Source organism: Malania oleifera, chromosome 9, assembly GCF_029873635.1.
Source record: "Malania oleifera isolate guangnan ecotype guangnan chromosome 9, ASM2987363v1, whole genome shotgun sequence".
Lineage (NCBI taxonomy): Eukaryota > Viridiplantae > Streptophyta > Magnoliopsida > Santalales > Ximeniaceae > Malania > Malania oleifera.
The window spans coordinates 36,131,288-36,154,598 of record NC_080425.1 but is presented as its reverse complement, the minus strand read 5'-3'; the positions used below and the strand labels follow the sequence as shown (position 1 = coordinate 36,154,598).

Sequence of the window (23,311 nt, the reverse complement as noted above, 5' to 3'; positions counted from 1 at the left end):
AAATAACTCGAAATATCTCCTTTCAAAACATCTTCTCCAAAATATCTCTTTATTTATTTATTATTTATATATATATTGATTGGGTTACTACAATGATGCTTCTCCTATTTAGGAGAAGAACGATAATAGGTGGGGTTGTAGGGAGAAAGTTGGGATTTTGCTTCTAAGAATCTTAATTCTTGTGAGGTCAAAACCCAAGACTTCACTTTTGGAAATCCAATTGGTAAGGGAGCAATTTGGATAATTCGAGGAGTCGAAAGGTTTATGCTCTCCGTATGGGTTTTGAAGGGAGGGAACTTATTCAAGATAAGCGAGAATTTCCTAGTGAGTAAATACAAAAAATTATCAAGAGATATTCCGAAGGTCTTACAGGCATAGTATAGGGGCCAATTGGTGAGAAGAGCCAGAATAAGGATAGTAAGATATGGGGGTATGTTTCGGATGAGGATAGAATAGGGAGTAGTGATTTTGAATGTGGAAGAGGTTTACTTTTGGATTGTATTCAGGATCAGCATGGATTTTTTTTTCAGATTCTTCTATTGATTGCCTCAGGGATTTATCTTATGTGTTGCCTCCTCTTTTAGATGGCTTAGATGGAATTAATGTCTTTGAAGATGATGTTCCTAAAGAAGAATAGAAGGTAAAGGATGGAATTCTGCTTGCTCCAATTCAAGAAATTTCTGGGAAGGACCTTGCTACTCAAGAGTTTGTTGGTTGACTTGGGCCTCACGTTGTCTGACCAAGGAGAAAATGAAGTTAGGCTTGATGGTGGAGAATCTAAGGTGAAGAAGGGTCAGAAGGAATTAGCTTAATCTGAAATGTTTGGTGAACTATGATGGGAACAGGCTAAAGGGGGGTTTTCTGAGCTGATTGTGGCAGTTTTTATTTATTTTTTGTTTATTATTTTTGTTTTGTTTTTTTCTTCTGTTTTTTTCTATTTATTTTTGAGGATTTAGTATCCTTACCATGATTGTACATCATCTTTCCTAATATATCTTCTTTTATTATCAAAGGAAATACTCAATGATTTTTGTATTTTATTCTCCTTGTAGTACAACATTTACGCTGCAAGATTGAATGAATGCAAGTACACTATCAATTTGTAGTCCTACATTTATATAGAGCTCACAAGAACAAATTAGAAGTCTACATGATTAAATGAACGTAAGTACACAATCAATTTGAATTATAAAATCAAAATCAAAGAGAGCTGAAAGTCAGCTCTTGTGGTTCAGACAGCAGTGAGCAAACAAGAGATTTGAGAATTAGATAATCTTGTCAAATTCAAAGATTCAAAATAATCACCAGATAATCAAGGTTAATTCATTTTTGAAATACTTCCAAATTTTGCAAGCTATCTTTAGAAAATGATAAAGCAAGGAGAATCTGGATGTTTGAATTTAAAAACCTTTCAACTAAGTTCAAAAGAAAAGAATCAAGTTTCCAAACCATTTCTTATTTTGGATGAACAGAAATATCCAATAAATCTTCAATAAATTTAGTTCAGAATTCAGATTAGTAAACTAAACTCATATTATTTACTGAAGTACAAATTATTTTAAATTGAATTACAGCATGAAGGATCTCGTATACTACATTATCATTCATTAGACACCATTAGATGGGTTTGATGAACAAATTTGTATCATGTGTAGAAAAACTATGTACAGAATGCATGCAGTCATGCATCAGATACAAGATTAGATTGCGTAAGAAAAATGTAATAGAAAATCCCTGCATTAGATTCAACCTCAGATCATCAATCAGCGTCTAATGCTGTAACAACCCCAAAATTATTACCATTTTTTTTTCCTCTTTCTTTTTATATATCTGTAAATATTCTGCAACAATATGACTGAGGGTACCTGCTTATAAAACACACCATCTATGCAGTGGAAAACATAAAAATACTTTAACCTTATTTACAATACCAGAGTTTCAGTAATTCCCAAAATATACATATACATCTCCCAAAAGAAACACAATGTCCTAGGGGCATACCCAAAAATACAACTCCCAACTCAAAAACTTACCCTGTAGCTTGGGTACTACTAAAGCCCCCTCTATCTCGGAGCTCGCTCCGCAAGTCTTTCTGGATCACCTGAAATGTTTGGAATCCTGGGGTGAGATACCTCTCAGTAAGACTTAATAAGTTACAACCAGTGTGTGGTAAATGAGTTTTACTTGAATAATATAACTATTAATTCAACTATAACTGTGATAACATTTCAATGTAAAATATATCATAACTCACACCTATGCCTTTTAAAATAAGCTTTCTATTGAACATACTTTTAACTGTAATAGATAGTTCCTGTTCTTTGTGAAACTTTATACATTTATCTATATAACTGTGAAAGCTTCCCTGAATGGATAACTGTATGCATGAATTAACCCCGCATGCTCGGGTTGTGCGGCTCGTGGGCTAGACTTAACTCTGCCTGGCCTACTGCTAAGTCAAACTGTAAACCTCTGTAGTACGATTGGCCCCCTCAACCTGATTCTGACTGCCAGGGAGCTCTGCATCTCTCCTATGGGCACAATCGATTGTCATTCCACACTCTATCTGAGATGTGTGGTTGCACTATCTATACTATAATAGCTACAGTACTGTGCTCTGTAATCTGTTTTGGTCCATCAGGGATCTGATACTATATAATACTATGTCTGTATATTATTGTTTTACCATGATTCTGTATAACTGAAATAGCCATATATAATATCTGTAACACCATGATTTAGTAATATCTGTATTTCATGGTTCTATAATATCTGTATAATCATGGTTCTGTAAAGCTGTATAATCATGATTCTGTAAAAAAAAACTATATAATCATGGTTCTGTAAAAACTGTAAATCATGGTTCAATGATAGCTGTATAAAATTCTGTATTAAATCTTTGTACTATATCTGATATTTCTCATGCCACACAATTTAAATGAAACTCTTATACTATAATCTGTATGGGAAAAACTGTATTTTCTTGCTATATAAAAATAATACATATCATTTGTAAAACTTTCCTGTAACCCGAATTTCTGAATTTTCAGATGTAAAATCCAAATTTCGTAGTCTAAATTCATATTTTGTAATATACAGTAAATCATATGCTAAAATCCTATAAACACATGTTGTACTTTAATTGATAAAATTCCTGAATTTATCTGGCTTAACTTATTCCCCTTATCTGATTATTGAGAGGCTTGCTAAAAACTCTATACTCACGCCTGTGGCGTTCGAAACTCAAAAACCCTGAAATACATCAATGACATGTCATGTGCATGGTGCAATAAATGTAATGCAGTAATTATATTAAATGGTATTCATAAATCAGTAAAATATTACATGCTATGCAAAAATAGCTAATTTAGACATAAGAAGGGTGAATAAAATGTTGTTGCTAATATTTGAGTTCAATTCTGCATTATATTTTTTATGTCTCAATATTTTCATTTACATCCTCCTCATTGCAATCGTTAATTTCAATTAAAAAAAAAGATTTACTAAGAGAAATTTTATTTTGGGTTCTGGAATGTCAAATTTCAATTTCAACAGATTTTTGTTCTGCAGTCAAACTCCTGAAAATTTAGCCGAGCTTTGGAGATTTCAATAAATTTTGAATCATTCATGGAAATTTTTATGTAAATTGACCACCATTTCAATTTCAAAGGTGGGAAAGCAGAAATTTATGCAGATATTACAAAAATTTTGTGGACACTTAAGACCATGCTTGGGATATGCTGATATGGTGTTAGAATGGTGGACCTTTGTCCAGTTGCTATCCCTTGGTGCCATTAAAAAAAGGGCAGCTTGGTGCACAAAGCTTCCTTGTAAGTGGGGTCCAGGGAAGGAGGGAACCACGATGGGTCTTCAGTACACAACCTTACCTTGCATTTTTGCAAGTGGCTGTTTCCACACCTCGAACCCGTGACCACTAGATCACACAGCGACTACTTTGCAGTGCCTACCTTGGTGCCATAACACCATTTATTCTCATGATACCAAGACAAACCCTAATATCAAAAAATTTTGTCTTTAAATAAAAGGAGAGAGTCCAAGGAAAATTTTTCCCAATTCTGAATTTTCCTTGTCCTAAATTTTTGCAAAGAAGAATATTTTTCCAAGCACCAACCAAGGTCATGATCCACCCTTATTTTACCTCTTTTCCTGTCAATTACAGGCCATTTTAAAATAATATTAGTAGGTAACATATGTTCTTCCCTTAAGCATTCTTTCAGCAAAGCAGACTTATTGAATTTTTAAACTTCTACTTTGGGTGCTTGGCAACTCAGGCTGTAACTGGCTCATGTGATTTGATATTCACCTTTTCTCTTAATGCTGTCTAAATGCATTGGACATTCTATGCCAACTTCTGACCCAGTGATTCTGTATGTCTATCAATTAAATATTGCATTGCAGATTATATGCCCATTTATGCTGGATCAGTTCTATTGGGCTGAGAGGATGTTTTGGCTTGGAGTTGCCCCAGAACCACTGAAAAGAGACCACTTACTTCCAGATAAAATGGATGAAAAGAGCATAAGTGAAGCAGCATATTTGTTATCCAAGGCCATAAATTATGCACTATCCCCTGATGTCAAAGGGCGTGCATCAGAAATGGCTGAAATAATTTCTCTTGAGGTAATGCTTATTTCTGTATGTTCTAGCTACTATATGCATGTGTTTTCTGTCTCTTATTGGTGTACCACAACCTTCTATAGAATTTCTGCGTTATTATCCTTTACATCCATTCATAAGTTGATATAATTTTGGTTTTACTTTTGCTCTATATTTCTGTGACCTGTCCCTCCATTCTTTCACTGAGAGCTAATAATGTGAATGGTTGCAATGGTGACTGGTGAGGTTTGCAAACGATGATCTACATATAGGCATCAATTTTAACAAACTTGCTTTTTGTTTCGCCTGCTTTGCTTCTATTAGTATCAAGTCTTGGTGGTACTGGTGGCATGGAGGGGCTTAGGCCATCTGGCATCCAGCTATGCACATAAATTACACACATGATGAAAATTTTCTCGTCCAGATTGTGTAGCGTGGAATATGAGCCACTGGGCTTTGATTTTTTCTCTTGCATTGTCTCTTCTCATAGAATGATCTCTGCATGGATTTTTTTTTTAATTTGGGTTTAACACTTTGAATTGATTGTACAAATGATGCAGTTTATGATTTCAGTTATGTAGAGATATGAAACTGACTACTTTTACATGTTAGTGTTCATAGATTCACAAAGTGGGAGCAAGGACGGGTATGGGTGCAGGGAAGCACATGGGTGTAGAAAATTCGAAGGCTAGATGAATCAAAGACCAAAATTTCCCAATGTATATTGTGGAATCGACATAGGAAAATTATAAATCAAATTCAATTTCTCACTAAATAGTTACTTGAGAACCCTGCTCGTAATGTTATAAACCTTGGAAAATACTTTTGGTGGGCGAAATGCCTAGGAGTTCATAATCGATGGCGCATGCCATTGGTTATGTTTGCTGTCCAATTCCAGAACTCCTTCTGCCCTTCTTGCCAGCCAAATGCGGAGTTTATACTTTATATTTAAATCATCTTCACCTCCTTTTTTCTGAAAATATCTAACCATGTTCCTTTGGATTGATTTTTTCCCATACATGCTGCGTCTTCCTCATGGAATTTGAATTTAAGGTAGTGGGTGACACTATGAACTTGGTCGAATGTGACGCGATGGAGATGGTTGTGTTGTGTTCTGGCTAAATTTCAGGAATTACCATTTCCACTGCTGAAGGGTGCCTCCATTTAGGCTCCATTTCGTTGGTTGAGAAAAAGTATTCTGATGGTTAGTTAGCATTTCAAAGGTTATTTAAATCGATATATAACTTTAAAATGTGGAAGAAATAAAATTCAATATATTGTAATTAAATACAAAATTAATTTCAATTTATTAAGCAGCACTTGGTGTCACGAGCTGATTTAGGGCTTTATGGTTTCCTCTGATCACTTGTTTTGTACCAACATGTAAATAATATGTAAGTTTTATCCTTTTGAGTATGTCCTGAATCAGCTCGTGACACAATACTCCAAATTTGTTTCAAAATTTTTAAAATTTCCCCCTAGGGCTGCTGGTTTCACAGGAAAGTGTTTGAGTTTGAAAAGTGTGGATTTGGGAGGGAGAGATTTTCAGGCAGTATCCAGGTCCAAATCTATTTCAAATTTAAAAAAGAAAAATTCCTTGTAAGGTTGCTAGATTCACAGGAAGGTCATCAAGTTTGAAAAGTGAGTATTTTTCAAAAAAAAAAAAAAATCCTCCTAAGGTTGCTGCTTTGAAAGTTGGGCTAAAGGTGATTGAAGTGGAAACAAATTTTTACATTATGAATTTTGGGCTTGGAGGACTTACTCACTCTAAAGCTTGTATATCTAGTAGGCCCAAGAAAGTAAAAATGGACTGACATAGTAGGTTTAGTCTGGGTGGAAAAAATGAAGCTCAACTTAACTGAAAACTCAAGATACTATTAAGAGCCATTTTTGAATGATGGGGGCTTGGATTCACTGCCTTTTGGGGAGACAAAATCACATGGGTTCCTGAAGCTGCGAGAGATATCAAAGAGAGAGTTGGAGATGCTTAAGAAGTCAAGGAGGGCGGAGAAACTTGTGAAGGTAGCTCCATGCATCCCAATATGAAAGAATTACAAGAAGAATAAGAGGAATCTTAGAAAGTACTGAAAAACATGAAAGGGAAATATGTTGTTAGTCCTTTTTTCAACAGACCAGAAGTGAAGTTATCAAGGTTTCAGAAGAATACTCAATTCATGCAAATAAAGAAGATTTTACAAAGAAGGTTAGATCCTTAGAGAAATTTGTGGAAAATACAAGAACATAAGCTATGGGGATGGGCAGGGAATCAAAGTAAAGAATTCAGAGTCTATACACAAAGATGTAGTCTTCTTGATTTTGATACTAAATTGGAAGATTGGTATGAAGGTGATGACAACTTGCTGCTGGAATAGATTTAGGAATATGGGGATGTCTGATTCCATCTCAAATGAAAGTGTGGAAAATTCAGAGGCTGCTGAGGAACTAAAAGTAAGTCTGGATGAAGATCGAAATTAAAATCCAAAGCAAGAGGCTTTTTTCAAGGATATAGGGAATTAGAATAGGTCTACCTTTTTTGATCAATGTGGTAAGATTTTTTCAAGCTTTTCTATAGGTTCAAGGAATCTTTTTGATGAGGAAGCTTTGGTTGCTAATACTTTGATGGATAATTCTTTTTGTTCCCGACCTTTCTAGGCCTATAAATTCTGAAACTTGCAATGAGTTAATTAAATCCAGCAAGGTAACCTTCCTACTCCGGTGGCTGACCTAATTGAAATGAATTACCGTTCTTGCCATTATGTAGGAGAGACATTAACCCTTGATCCATTGGAAGATGAGAGGGATAGCCAAGACCCACAGGAGCTTATAAACAAATTGGGTTACTCTTTTTTTAATTCTTTAGGCTTGACTATTAAGGTTGTTGTGCCCTAGAACCTATGAAAGGAAAAAGAAGAGAATGGAAAAAAGAATTACAGATATTAGCCTCTACCAGTAACTGTGAAGTGGGGAAGCTTAAGAGAATTAGCGGTAGTAAAGTGGTAGAATGAAGATTTTGAGTTGGAATATTTAAGGTTTTGTGCATGCCCTAGTAAACATTGTCAGATTAAGGGTATCATTGTTAAGGTAGCCCTAGACCTAGTTATGCTTCAAGAGTCTAAATTAGAGGTAGTGGATGGTTTTCTTGTTAGGAGCATTTGGGGCCTCTAAATTCAAGGATTGTGTCTATTTAGCATCCACATGTTCCTTGGGGGGGGTATTGTGATAATTTAGGACACCATATTTGCAAGAAAATTGTATATTCTCATTGGTTCTTTTTCCACTTCTGTTCATTTAGATGTCGAAGGTAAGGGCTGATGGTGGTTTACCTTCCTCTATGGACTGAGTAACCCTCAGTTAAGGGGCATCTTTTGGGATGAATTTGCTACAATTTTTGGAATGTTTTCTCCTTATTGGTGTTTTGGGGGTGATTTTATTGTTATTAGGTTCACTAATGAGAAGTTTGGAGGTTCTATAATCACCTCAAGCATGAGGGTTTTGATACTTTGATTAGGGAGTTTGATTTGAGGGATATTCCTCTCTCAAATGCCCAGTTTATTTGCAGATGGCAATAGGACAATGGCTACTAGGATTGATAGGTTTGTTTACCCCTGAATGAGAAGATTTTTTCCCACCCCGTACTCAAGAAGTACTCCCTAGAGTGATTTCTGATCATTGCCCTTTGGTTCTTGAACTAATCATATTAAGTGGGGCCCTACTCTGTTTAGATTTGAAAACATATGGTTTGACTTGTCCAGATTTTCAAAGCTTGGTTAGGAATTGGCGGGGTGAGTGCACTATGGAAGGTTGGGAAGGTTTTTTTTTAATGAAAAGATTAAGATATGTGAAAGAAGTTTAGAACCTGGAATGAAGAGACTTCTGCTGATGTTCGGTCTAGAAAAAAAAAATTCTTGAGGAACTGGGTGCGATTGATAGATTGGCTGAGTAGGGACCTTTTTTTGAGGACATTATGGGTAGTTGAGTCCGATTATCTAATGAGTTTGAACAATTTCTTTTTAAAGAAGAGATGAGTTGGTGACAAAAATATAGAAAGAATTGGATCGAGAATAGGGATTGTAATTCTAGGCTTTTCCATAGGATGGCGACTAGTAGGAGAAGAAGGAACTTTATTAAAGAAATTGAGAATAATAGTGGAGAGGTTATTAGGAATCCTAATCGCATTGTTGGCCTAAATTTTACAAGAATCTCTTTTTAGAGGAGGATGAGGGAGGGTAGAATAATGATTAAGGGGCTGGATTGGTGTCCTATATCAATTAATAAAGATACTTGGCTAGCGAGACGTTGTGAGGAAGAGGAGATTAAAATCTCAATTTTTGAGATGGATAGAGAAAAGGCTCCTAGGTCAAATGGTTTTACAATCCCTCTCTTTCAAGATAGTTTGGAACCTTTGAAGTTGACTTACTCAAAGTTTTTCTTGAATTCTTTCACAATGGAGTGTTGGGGAGGAGTTTGAATTCCACTTTTATTACCTTGGTCCCTGAAAAAGATGGCGCAATTAAAGTCAAGGACTTTAGACCTATTAGCTTGGTAGCTTGTATCTATAAAATTTTGGCTAAGGTGTTATCGAAGAGGTTGGCTACTGTTTTGAAGGACACTATGTCTCGTAGACGAAGTGCTTTTATAGGTAACAAACAGATCCTAGATGCTACCTCGATAGCTAATGAAGTGGTTGAAGATGCTATTCATAGGAATAAGTGGGATCTTGTGTTGAAATTGGATTTTGAGAAAGCTTATGATAGGGAAAGCTGGAGCTTCTTGGACAAGATGAGGGCTAGAAAAGGTTTCAGCCTGAGGTGGAAGAAATAGATTAAAGGGTGTCTTTCTTTTGTGAGATATTTTGTCTTAGTAAACGATTGGGCGAAGTCTTGTTTTCATGCATCCAAGTGTCCAAGGCAGGGAGATCCTCGTTCTCCCTTTCTCTTTACTATCATAGTTGACATCTTACACGTGTTTGAGAAAGTGCCTTGGCTGAAAATTAATTTCTTTAAGAGTGGTCTGGTGGTTCTGGGTATTAACGGGGATTCTTTTGCTAGACTAGCTGGTTGTGCCATTTTGATTTGGCCTTTACTTATTTAAGTGCCCCTCTTGATGGTAGCCCCAATGTGGAATCTTTTTGGGACCTTGTTTTTGAGCGAGTGGCTAGCAAACTAGATGGGTGGAAGGAGCATTCTTCACTTAAGGGAGTCATATTATTGTTATCCATGCTTGTATATCTTCGATTGTTTTGTATTACCTTTCTCTTTTTAGAATTGTTGTGAGATTAGTAAGGAGGCTTAAGAAATAAATGAGGGATTTCTTATGGTGTAGTGGGGGAGAGGGTAGTAGAGATCATCTTGTAGGTTGAAAGACTGTTTGTTGGCCTAAAAAGGAGGGAGCCTTGGGTCTTGGTAACTTGGTCCTAAAACATTTCTTGGGTGGGTAAATGGTTATACTGCTTTCCTTTAGAACCCAATTCTCTGTAGCATAAGGTAACTCACAATAAAACTGGAATGCTACAAAATAGGTGGGATGCTAAAGTGGGAAGTAACATCACTTATTTGATTCCTTGGAAGTTTGTATCCTAGATTTATGATTATTTCCTTAAGTGCATTATATAGTGGGTAATGGGGAGTGTATTCACTTTTGGGAGGATTATTAGGTGGAGAGATACCTTTGGGTACTACTTTCCCTCGTCTATTTTGTTTATCAAAACTTTATGACTCCTTGATTTCTGCTTTTCTTCTTTTGCAAAAAGATGGGCATTCTTGGAACTTACATTTGAGGAGAAATCTAAATTAGAGAGAGATTAATGAGATGGTTCTTTTGACCAGGTTGCTTGATTCTTTTCATGTTCATTTGGGGAGTGATAATAGGGGTTTGGAGTTTAGATCCTTCTGAGGAGTTCTCTTGTAAATATTTTCACCCACTTGACTTGCGATTTTTACTGTGGATCCTTTTGCTTTGTATCCTTTGATTTGGAAAGCTAAAGCTCCCTAAAAAATAAAAGCTTTCATTTAGACTACGATACTGGAAGAATTAATATTGATGATTTTCTTCAGATGAGAAGACCTAATAAGGCCTTAACCACCCCCCCCCCCCCCCCCAACATTTGTGTCCTTTACATGAGGAGTGAAGAGATTTGTGCACATTCCTTTATTGCCCTTTCACGTTGGCTATTTGGAATAAATTATTTGGTATATTTGGTGAAAATTGACTTTGTCCATACAATTTGAAGGCCTTTTATACCATAACTTTAGGGGTTCTGGTAAAGGAAAGGATAGGAAAGGTCTATGGTGTTGCTTCTCTGTGGCTATTATTTGGTATGTTTGGTTGGAAAGGAATGCTATAATATTCAAAGGTATGGTTACTACTAACAATTTGCTTTGGAATATAGTGGTATATATTGCGTTGCTGTGTGTTTCAGCAAATGTTTTGTTTTTTTCATCGTGTTTCTTTGGAAGACTTGCAGAGGGATTAGTTGGCCCTATTACATTGAGTTTAGTTCTTTTGTTTAGGTTGCATTCTTTGTAACTAGTTTTTATTAATGTAAAGTGAGGGTTTCTTATTCTTCCTATTTTTTTTTTTTCTTTTCCTTTCTTTTTCTAATTTTCTGATGTACATTCTTCTCTCTTTTAATACAATCCTTTGTTTATAAAAAATAATGGCTTAGTAAAAAAGGGGATCACGACTCCTCATCTAGCTTGATGTTTTCACGTGTTAAGAGTTAGAATAGTGTAAAATGCTCTTTAGGGAAGGGTGATGGTTCATCAATCATTACAAAACTCACAAGCTATCCTTAACATATTTAGCTTACTTGCCTCCATTGCTAAACATGTTGCTTATGGAGGTGTAAAAATGTATTTGTTGCTTTACAATTTACTATGTGACTCTTATTTGCTTTCACTTTTTACTTATTGCTTCTACTTACTTTGTATTTGGTGGTTGTGCATTTGTTCATGTGCTGAAATCACGATTTGCTTTCGGTTCACTAGTGAAGCTATGGTGCTACAACCAGTCCTACATGGCCCTTCACAAGGAGTTAAATGCTCGACTTGTGGTAGTTGGTATCAGAGCTTGGTTAAATGATTTGTGATTCTACTGCCTTCAAACCTTGGATTATGTGAGGCACTAGTAAAAGAGCCATGTCATGCACTAATACTTAGAGATTTAATGTATTAGAGATGCATGTTAAGATGGCCAGCAATGTGGCTGTAAAGATGCACCAACCTCTTTTGGCCACTTTTAGCCCTCAAAATGTGGACTTTGTGAGACGGTTAGTTCATTGGCACTTGCAACTTCCACCACGACATTGTCTTGATGTGTAATAGGCACAAGAGGATCAGATTGTTCACTTGCCTTGTTAGTTATCATTCTCATTCGTGAAAGTGATCCACATTGCATTGTCTTATTCTTCACGAAATTTATTCCATTAATAGTTTCATCACGAAGGATGTACCAACTAATAGGTTGGAGTTTTCATTACTAGCAACAAGAATGGTAGTCATCTCAACTTGAATGGTGTGGCCGTTTTTCATTTGTGAAGGTGATCCATATTGCACTGTCTTGTTCTTCATGAAATTTATTCTTTTAATAGTTTCATCACAAAGAGTGTACCAAGTAATAAGTTGGAGTTTTCATTACTGGTAACGAGATTGGTAGTTATCCTGACTTGAATGGTGTGGTCCTTGGGCAAGTCAACGTGGCATATCTTGCCTGATGTGACAATTCGATGGCTTTTACACCTTACCAACTTATTATTATTATTTTTTAATTAACGAATGACCATGACATTAAAGAATAGTTGCAGTATTGTTCTAAAAGAACAAAAAGATTATGTCAGGACTTTCATATGCTTCCTAGTTACAATTGAAGGGTTGATATTTGTGAATTTATTAAATGAGAAAGAAAGAGAGAGAAACATGTAAGCCCATGTGTTTGTACACTAGCGCGAAGCACCACGTGGTGTGATGTTGCACATGTCCTGCACTATTAAGATTTTTTGTTAGGCCCAATGATCTCATGTATGTCCTGTTTCTGTCTAATGTTTCTATCTAATGTGTCATGGGCAATATGAAACTTTAGAGTCCATTTAGTTGTGAAAAGTAATTTTTGATTTTTATAAATTAGTCAATTACTTTTTCAATTTTATAACTTTTGTTTGAAATAAATGAACAATAATAAAGGATATTGACACATTTGCTTGTGAAATAGTTCTAGTTTTATATTTTTAATTTTTCAAATAATTATGAAAATGTCATCTTGTTTTTCAATTTTTTTAAAAAAATTTATAGAGGAAAGTTGGAAAATATCTTTCTTTTTTATTTTTTGTTTTTATCATTTTCTTGATTTTTAACTCTTAAGTTATATATGAGAGTATGAAATTCAGATCTTGGGCTTTGATTTGTATAGTTTATGTATTTTCTTTCAAATCAACAAAAATTTAAATTCAAGTCCCAAAATAAAGATTTCACCTACTATCTTGAATAATTTTTATTTGGAAAATTGGAAACAAAGTAATATTTTTCTGTAAATATTTTGAAGTTTACAAAAAAGAAAAAGAAAAAGAAAAAGAAGCTACTTCATAGAATTAAATAAACTCTGTTGGATATATGACTCATATTGAGTGGAATGCATGCACCGGGAAAGCATGGTAAAGTAAAAAATAAGGAAGCTGAGCTGCAGGAAGAAAACGTCTACTGTTTGGTCGATGGTTCACCCTTGGGAGATGACCCGGTTTCAATCTGTAGGAAACAACTTTGGTATTAAACCGTCGACGGTTGGCTGAAACTGTTGACGATTTTGTTTGACGCTAAACATGGATTTTGAATCTGGAAAACTAGTAGATTGTGGGTTTTGGAGGATTTTTCTCCGGAATTTACTACACCAGTATTTTAGATAGTTTTTAAGCATCCTGTACGTACAGGGTTAGTATATAATCAATATTTGTAACCTTTGATGTAAGCTTTGACGAATTGATAGTGAAAATCAGTCGTTTGCTCCCGTGCGCGTAGGCATATTGTCGAATCATGTAAATTCTTGTGTTTTTGATTATTTGTTTTCCTTTATTCTCTTTGTAAATGATTTTTTACGTATTGTTCATCGTTGGTTGCTACATTGCATGTTCTGATTCGATTTGTAGTTTCTGCTGCACATACTTTGCACAACAAACTCCTTTATTCATATGCTTTTAATATGAAAATTGGAAAATTAGAAAATAACTTGATATTTTTATAATTTTTTTTTAAAAGTAAAAAATAAACATGAAAAATAATGTTCACAGCTGAGTAAGTGCAAGCTGTAAAAGAATAATATCCAGTCCAGGTGGTTAAAATAATTAAAGATTAAACCATGGATTAGTATTGAGAAAGCACCTGAACATCACATACCCATCATTGCTGGGAATCACAAATCACCAAAAGCCTATCATATCTTGAATGAACGTTGACGTCGTCTTTGATTTCTGTCATGCTGGGTCCTATACCTTCAGGTTTTGCCATGTTTCTTGTGGTCGTGTCCTCTTTTGCCTCTCGCCTAATTGATGCCATAATAGCCAATTGAAATTACAGGGAGAAGCACAACAGACAGTGGATTGATAATTAACTAAAATCAAGATATATATATATATTTCTGGAAATGCTCGCAGAGTTTATTAGTTTCGTGGTTTAAGCATGACCAGTTGTGTCGCTGTGGAAACCTGAATATTATTGATTTGATCTTCAGGATGGAATCGAAGAAGCAGTAAATATCCTCAAGGAAGAAGTGTGCCGTTCCAGCTCTGATTCGCGTTAGACTTGGTGCTATTCCCATCTCAGAATTTGCTACGACCAGGAGGTGCGGCATTACTATGCTTCCATAGCTAACCCACTAGATTCTATGTTCTTACACTGCGGTAAGTTTGCATTATAACTCCTGCTTCTCATGACCCCTCTTATGTTTTTTTCACTCTTTTATACCGGATGGGCATAGTGAGGACAGCTTTTTTATTTTTTATTTTTGGTGTTAAGAAAATTCAAAACTTTATATCTACTGAAACACAGGTCAAAATTGTATTATATTTTATATAAATTTTAAATTTAATATCTAAAATCAATGTTTCCAAACACAGCTTTACTGAGGATTGGAAAGAAAGGGTTTCATTCCTAACTTAATTCTTTGTACTATTTATTCCTTTAACATGTGGAGGATCCACACTAAATGTGGCAACCACAGAGCATACTGGGTTGGGTTTAGGTTTAGGACAATTACCTCTGTTGTGGGCACAGACATCCATTACTCAAGGAGTGATGGAGGCTCCGATGGCTCTGATACCAAATGTGCACTCAAAGTAGGATCGTGAGTAATATGTGGAAGAAGGGAACAAAATGTAATAAGAGCACACTTAGAGAAATTTCATTACACAAAAGGTTTACAACAAGAACAAGAGGAATACATTGGAGCTCTTACGAGAGAGATTCTTACGAGAGACTTTTTTGCTTAATTATTTGAAATAAAATGTTACTGTAAAGTAAATAATAATGTAAAACTTTATGCATAGAATATGTTAGGAATAATCATTTTAAAATCTTACTCTAAGAATGCCTATTTCTTTCTTATCATATGTTGAATGAATTGGTAAATAATATATTACTAGCTATTAGTTTTGTCTAATTTTTCTGTTTTATCATATATCATTCATCTTATTCAAAGGAATATCAATTCCACGAACAAAAGGTAACCTAAGTAATAAAAAATTTAAAACAATTCAAAGAGACAAACATTTGGACATAAGAAGGTAAGAGTTATTTAGATAAATCCTAAGTTACAAATTTAATTAAATTAGAAGAATCTATAAAAATAACATCCATACACATTCATTATTTCATAAATCATGATGACATAGTCCATGGAAATCCTCAACAATAGTTACTACAAATATGATGAGCTTACTATGTTAAAACAATTTGGGGAAAAATGATTGAGGAAATTAAAAAGCAATATTTAATGTATGTTTTCAGTCCAAATTTTTTTAAAAAAATCTTTGGCATATAATATGCTCTATAGGCATTCTTAATCCAAAAAAGAAAAAAGGAAATACCTTCAAAATTTCACATACAAGTGGCTGCTGCTTTTAGTTGGCTTGGTGGTTTACCTTCTTTTTATAGTTTTCATTAATTTAAGTAGTGTTTCGTTTATACTGAAATAAATATTTATTTCAAAAATTTCTTTTTTGAATGCTTTTTTTTTTTTCTTAAAAAAGTACTTTATGATAAGTAATCTAGGATTCCTTAATAAGTACTTGTTCAATATATTTTTCCCAAAAAGGTACTTTTTTAAATAAACATTTTTCAGATTAATATTTTTTCCAAAAAAAAAAAAACTTTTCTATAAGTGGGGTTTGAAACGACCAAGTCTTTGCGAGTTATGATCGAGCTAGGGTATTAATTGCTTCATTTTCACCTACGAAAAATCTTTTGAGGCTTCATACAAACTCAAAAATGCGTCTTTGTGATCAATTTGTATTGTAACCCATGAAAAAAATTGATTTAGATGTGCACAATGGCAAAAAATAAGTTGTTTATAGAATAATCTGTAAATACTCATAAATCAAAATTTTTAGTTTATAACATTACAACGTGAGCAATAATCTGCATTTTTGTTGTGGAATGACTTTGAATAATTAATAATTAGGGCAAAAGACACCGTTTTTCTCTAAAATTTCAAAAATCACAAGGACCTTTCTCACGGTTTCAAGAATTTCACAACCGCTTCTAAGATTTGTTAAAAAGACACAACTTCCCTTTGTATTTTGTAAAAAGATAAGGGTTTTGAGGATCTAAGTATCCCAAAAGTCAAATATCAAGTGTGATCTATAGGAATTTTAAAACCTTAGGGGTGGTTAATGTCTTTATATGAAACCTTAGGAACTAAGTGTAGGAGTAAGTTCTTTGTGTGATTTTTATATTTCGGTATTCAAAAATCAATGTCAAGTAAATTGGTGTCAAGTAACATTCTTCCCAAATCTTGAATGTCGTATTGAAATAAATTTTCCACGTCAATACAAGTGCATGGAGTGCATGGCACTTGTATGTGAAGCATCCATCATGTTGGGATAAGTTTGTGAATATGAAGAGATTTGAGTCCTTGACTCCAATTCTAATCCTAGAAAACATTGATTTTGGTATTGAAAGAAATTAGGCTTTTACTTCACTCTTTCTTTCATTTTCCCTTAATTTTTGCATCTAAGTTGCAAATACTCACTTTGAAGAATTCCTTGGTGCATACATTCCCTATGGTGTCCTTTCGTTGTAGTAACTCTCCAACCTACTCTCCTTTGAGTACATTTTCTTTTGTTATTCTTCCTTTTTTTTTTTTTTCTTTTTTTAATCATTGTTCCCTTTCATTTTAATCACCCTCTTTAGCTTCCTCTATTTTAGCAAAGAAAGGGAACAATGATTAAAAAAAGAAAAAAAGAAAACTGATATGATGTGAATGTGAGTTATGGTTTAAACTTTGTGGGGGTGTAGTGTGAAAAGATTGATATTACCACCAATTCTTTTCTATGTAGATGTGAGTTATCACCTAACAATTCTATCAGCTTTTAGCTGTAATGTTAAAGTTGTCAATAGTCATTTTTAATCAAACAAACAATAACACAACTGAACAAATTAAAAATCAAGATAAAATAAGGAAAAAAAATGAAACTTATACAACATGGTCAACTGGCCACTTATGGGTGGTCGACGAGTCCTCTTTCCTACTTTTCTTTCACACACGCGCAAAGAGAATGGTGTCAACTTGCAGGCACGGTGTCAACTTGCAGGCACCCAACCGACCCTTCAAGGATGATTCACTAGTTTAGATAAAATTTAAAATTTGAATATCTTTATTTTGATTGGCTGATTGTTTTGTCTGGGCCATGTGTCTTACCATTGTCACGTGTCTTGCGACGAGTTAGGATGTTGGTGGTTCTTTTTTTTTTATATATATAATTTATGTAGGTGGTTATTGGTAGTTTGAATTTTGAATCTCTAAATTCAAAATTCTAACTCTTTTTCTCTCTCTCTTTGCATGGCGTATAAATAGACCATGTAGGGGCAGTTTTTAGCATGCAGTAGTGGGGGAAAAGAAGAGTTTTTGCATGAGGAAATAGGGATTCATGCATTTCTTACTCTACACTTTGATTTTTGGGAGACTACATATTCTTTCATATCTTTTGCTTCTCATCCATTATTCCCTTCTCTTGTGAATGTTTTTTTTTTCCCACTATACATACATTGACTTCGTGTTTAGCTCAGTCTTTCTACACCGTTTCTTTGGAATTCCAAGAATGCATTGTTATTGTAATGTTTTGAGTGTTAACTTGTGTTTAGAATGATACGTTCTCTATTATGATGAAGAGAATCATGCATGTTTCAAAGTAAAATTGATTTTTAATGTTACTTTTTTTTTTTTTTTGAAAAGAAGTCAATTACCGAATGAGTTTGTTTATTCCACCTTTTCTCTCACTTATGTCTGTCCATTTTTTTATATAGACATGTCATCTAGAATTTAGTGTAGAGTATATTAATATGTTGGTTTCATAAAAACAAGCATGAAACATGTGAAGCTTTAAAAATGAAATGCAGGCAGTTGATAGGCATAGATGGGGTGACCGACTAGCTAGTTGCCTGTAAACAGTCGACCAGCCCTTAAGGCCTACTTTGGCTAGACTTTTGTTCTAAATTTTTCTATATTTTAATGATTGTATGATCTATGGATGGTTTGGATGAATTTTCTAAATTATTGTTTGCAGTAGTTTTATGGTTTTTTACTTTATAAACAAACAAAAAAAAAAAAATCAATTTTCTCAAAGAATCATTTTCATTTAGAAATACTTTGCTAAAGTGAATATTCATAATGCAGTTTTTGGACACTTTCTCATAACAATACATTCTTTGAATTCTAATATTTTCAAGGCAGGCTTATGGTTCTCCTACCAAAAAAAAAAAAAGAAAAATTAGTTTTTTAGAGAATAAATCCTTTTTGAAGACAATCACACATGATGCAACATTAGGGTAGAAAAATGGGATTTTTTTTTCTAAAAAAAAAATAGTGATTTTAAGGCTATGTAAGTTTAGAGGGTTTTTCCTAAAAAAATCATATTCAAAATTCAAGACTTTTAAAAATAAACCCAAAATTTTTTTAATTCAAAATTTAGTAATGTTTTGGGAACTACAAATGACTCGATCCCTCTTTTGGAGGGTATTTAGGTAGTCTATTTTATAAAGAAGTTGCCATAACATAAAAAATCAAAAGTCTTTTTCTTTCAATTTTGTGTCTTTGCATGTTTCATTTTTTACTTTTGCAATTTGAAAAGGAAAATAAATTAATAAGATCTTCATAGGGCATAGGTTTCTACACAAACCTTGTGAAAGACTTTTCAAAGGGTTAGATTAATCACATATTTTTTTTTTTGAAAAACTAAAAAAGGTGTAGCGGCATGTTGCAAATGGTTAACCACCCATTATTGGGAGGCTGATCGGCCATTAAAAGACGGTTGACCGGCCTTACCCGAATGCAATGCACTATCGAGTGAATTTCCAGGGGTGGTCAATTGGTCTATGCCTTCTCTCATTTGTTTTTTCAAAAGTTTTTAAGAATCCAATTTCAAAAAATTAAATCTTTTAAAGTGAAACATAATGTAAGCATGGAAACCATTCTTGGAACGTTACTAACCAATTAATTCCTTGTTTAAGGAATTAATGGGTAATCTTTCTTATACAAAAAAAAGGTACTCCTAAAGTCAACTATTTAAAAAGGTTTTCCTTTATTTTTACTTTTTCAAAAATAAAATAAAAATAAAATAAAATGGTGACTCATTTTTAGAAAATAAGAGTGAAATAGAAAATTGATGGCTTGGTTTTATATTTAACTTGTTTTTCAAAATAGCCACCAAACTTGTTGGCTATAAACGGGCCACTCGGGTCTAGTATCGATAGCTTAATGACTCTAATAGTGACTAATGAGAGTCAAGCCACCCTTCAAGTATATTTGTTGTTGTGGTGTTTTCATGCTTTGCGTTATAAGTATGATTGTTTAGGATATGTCTGTGTATGCTATATGATTATGTCATGTCATGTGTATATATATTGTATAATTACGGCATGCCATCCATTTGATTTTCATCCTGCTCTAGTTCACACACTTGTCACTATACTGCCCAAATCTTATACCTAGGTTCTCACCCTTTATGCACAAATCTTATACCTATTTTTCATGGTCTACCATCAATGAACCACTATCCTACTTCATCCTAGGTTATGTTAGAACACCAAATTCATTTACGATCAATTTTAAGGTTCACTAGCTACTCCTAAGATCCAAAGAACCAATAGTCTATGATTTGCATACCAAAGCTCAAATTTAGGAGTACATTTATGTAAAGGGTAGGTACCAGCGCCCCTACACACCCTTGTTTCAAACGGGACCATGACAACGTCACAATTTTCAAGCATTAATAAAAAAAAAAGCATTTAATCCTTCCAATTTAATTAGCTTACCTCTCTTTAGATATTGTCCCACCTTACAATCGTCCAGTATCTTGTCAAAGTTGTAAGGTTTCTCTTACCTCGAGAATTTCAAAAAGAACATTATCATGTTACTTACAGATTTCAGCATTGTATTCATTAATTAGAGTTCTTCCTTTTTCTTTCATTTCATCTATTCACAACTCAAATAAAGTCTAAAAGCTCATCATGCCACGAATCTAAAGACACCATATGTACATGAAACAACTCATTTAGCAACACTAAATGACTTGAGCAAGAATACATATCATTTGATCAAAACATACCAATGCCTCTCCCAGACAAACTAAATGAACTCAAGCTCATCATTAATATTCCATTCTCATAAATAAATAATTTTATGCACAACATGTAATGGCCATTAGCTTTAAAATTCACCATTTCTTATATTTTTTACACTTTGAGCCAAACTTAAAGTCACTCTTAAGACCAAACAGTCCTAAAATTCAAATAAATTAATAGAAAAAGAAATAATTTTTTTGGGTATTTTGTCTAAAATTTTGCCTTTTTTGGATTTTTAACCAATTCAGAACCACTAAAATGAAATAAAATTTAAATAGATAAGGTATATCAAGTAAAAATTAACCAAAAAACCTTAAATAAATTATAAACCCTAAAAGGAATTCTCCTAGCTATAGTAATTTATTGAACTAAACAAATTAAAATAATTTAAAATAAAAATTTTCTAATTAAAAGAACCTAAGTTGAAGAAAATGTAAAATAAATAGAAAATAAAAAAAAAACCTGAATTGCTCCTAAAAAAAAAAAAAAATTATTTTCCCTACTTTTTTATAATTTTTGGATGGACCTCCATGCAAATCTCTAGCATCTCGTTAGAGAAGACACTGAAACTCTAGACATTGCAGACCTCTATCCGGGTAGCTCTAACACTAGAAAAACCTCCTCCGTTCCTGTTTGACACCTTTAGCACTAATGACCATTTTGTGATTAAAAAAAAAAAAGAAAAAAGAAAAAAAAAAGGTCAAACCTTTGCACAACTCTCTCCCCTGTCCAAGTTGACTGTCGCCGACGATAATGGTGACGATTATGTGTATTTGCATTCAACAAGGTGTTTTAGCCTTCTAACTTTAAGATTAAGTCATTCTGACCCCATTTAAGCTCCCTAGATCTTCTTAGACCAACTATGCATGCGAAAATAGCCCTAGGACATCCTTCCCTCTATTCTCTCTTATCCTCTCTATTTTACTCTTTTTCTCTCTATTTCTCTTTTTTTGTGGTTATATATCTCACAAATGTAGATCCAATCCATAGTCTTTTAGTGTGACAAAAAACCAAATTTTAAGTCATTTATTGCATAACCCATGCTTCAATTAATTCATGGCATGATATATCAAATGCATGCCCTAGATAGCTTTCATTTAATTATGTCACAAAAATTGAAACTTTAAGACTAAATCACTCAAGATCAAACATCTGATTCATGCATGAAGAAAACAATAAATATCTCAACATTAGCATATCCAATCCAAGATATTTTCAAATCATTTATCTAAGCATACTAAGAGAGCGTTAGATGTACCTTGTTCTTCTTGAAAGATTGAATATTTCAAGACCTAAAGAAAACTTTGATTCCCTTCTTCAAGCTTGATTTTCTTCTCTTCAATAAAGTTTTCCCTTTGTTCTCCTTCTCTTTTTCCTTCCCTTTGCACAAAGCTTTCCTTGGAAAATGTTTGCCTCTTAAATTGAACGTGTGAACTTTCAATTCAATGTGTGTCCCCTTTCATTCCTCCTCTTACTTCCTTTTTATAGAGGAAAGGAAGTGAGGAGTGTTGCCCTAATCCCCACCCCAATTTCTAAATATGCCCTTTTGGAATAAGGAAATCCCTTCTTTGTCCTATAAAGGCATTCGGTAAAAAGTTTTCTTCCCTCCCATGGAAAAAAATTAAACCAAGTTAAGGATAACTTCATAATTAATTCAATTAAAGCCATTCAATCCTCGAAAAGTGAAATTGGACACCCCAATTTTAAATTGAACACAAAATAGTTTAGGGAAAGATGAAGAAGTCTTAATTAATTTTGCTTCATCTATTACTATATCCTATTCTTTAATTAATTAAGAAATCTCATCTTGGAAAAATATGGGTAGATTTATAATTAAACAATTTCACTTTTATTTGCTTTTGGACTCCCTATTTACTTTTTGCTTATAACAAAAAGGGGGAGAAGTGATTTGTGTGTATGTGTGTATACTTATATAGTACAACAACAACAAACCAAGCCTTAAGTCCCACTAGGTTGGATTGGCCATATGAATCCTTTTTTTTCCAATTGATGCAATCATGGACGAATTCCTTTAACAATTTCGGGCTTTAAATCCTTACTATCTCATTTCAAGTTATTTTAGGTCTACTACTACCCTTCTACTACCCCTCATAGTAACTAATTCACTCTTCCTCATTGTGTACTATGTGACCTATGTTGCAAGTGTCCAAACAATATAAGTTGTCCTTCTCTTATCTTATCTTCTATAAGAGTTATGCCTAACTTATCTCGAATATGTTAATTTCTTAATTTATCTTTTTAACGTTATATCGCTCATTCACCTAAGAATTTTCATCTCAGTAACTTTTACTTTTTGGATATGCTATTTATTAGTCGCCCAACATTCTGGTCCATATAACATAGCTAGTCTTACAACCCTCCTATAAAACTTCCTTTTAAATTTTAATGGTATTCTATGATCACAAAGTACGCTCAAAGCACTTCTTCATTTTACCTAACCTACTTTAACTCTATCTATTACATGTTCTTAAACTTCTCCTTTAACTTGCATAATAGACTCAAGTTATCGAAATCTGCTAGTGCTATTGATTTCTTTATCATCAAGTTTAACTTTATCTCCAATATTACTCCTATTAGTATTGAAATTAAATTTCATATATTTTGTCTTATTTCTACTTATCTTAAAGCCTCTAGATTCTATAGTTTATCTTCATAATTCAAAATTATATTCTACTTCACCTCTAGTTTCATCAATTAAGACAATATCATCTACTAACAACATACACCTTGGAACCCATTTTGGATATTCTTAGTTAATTCATCTATCACTAAAGCAAAAGATAAGGGCTCAAAGAAGATCCTTGATGCACACCTATTATGATTAGAAAATCTCTAGCCTATCCACCTATAGT

The 23,311-nt window shown here is 33.7% G+C and overlaps 1 protein-coding gene and 1 long non-coding RNA gene across 3 annotated transcripts in view; one reads left to right on the top strand and one right to left on the bottom strand.

Annotated features, from left to right (window-relative positions):
* The window catches only part of LOC131164791 (sterol 3-beta-glucosyltransferase UGT80B1), a 122,989-nt gene extending 108,278 nt beyond the window's left edge, over positions 1-14,711 (top strand). For both annotated transcript variants that reach the window (XM_058122241.1, XM_058122242.1), the window contains 2 exons: positions 4,420-4,641; positions 14,332-14,711. In XM_058122241.1, the coding sequence (XP_057978224.1) occupies positions 4,420-4,641; positions 14,332-14,400 (291 nt within the window). In that variant the 3' untranslated portion in view covers positions 14,401-14,711. The remainder of the gene's footprint in view (positions 1-4,419; positions 4,642-14,331) is intronic.
* On the bottom strand, positions 1,794-21,895 carry LOC131164792 (uncharacterized). The gene is made up of 3 exons (XR_009139349.1): positions 21,697-21,895; positions 13,998-14,142; positions 1,794-2,101 (listed from the first exon to the last, which is right to left on the bottom strand). It is a non-coding gene; the product is annotated as an uncharacterized LOC131164792 (long non-coding RNA).
* Between the last annotated feature and the right edge of the window lie 1,416 nt (positions 21,896-23,311).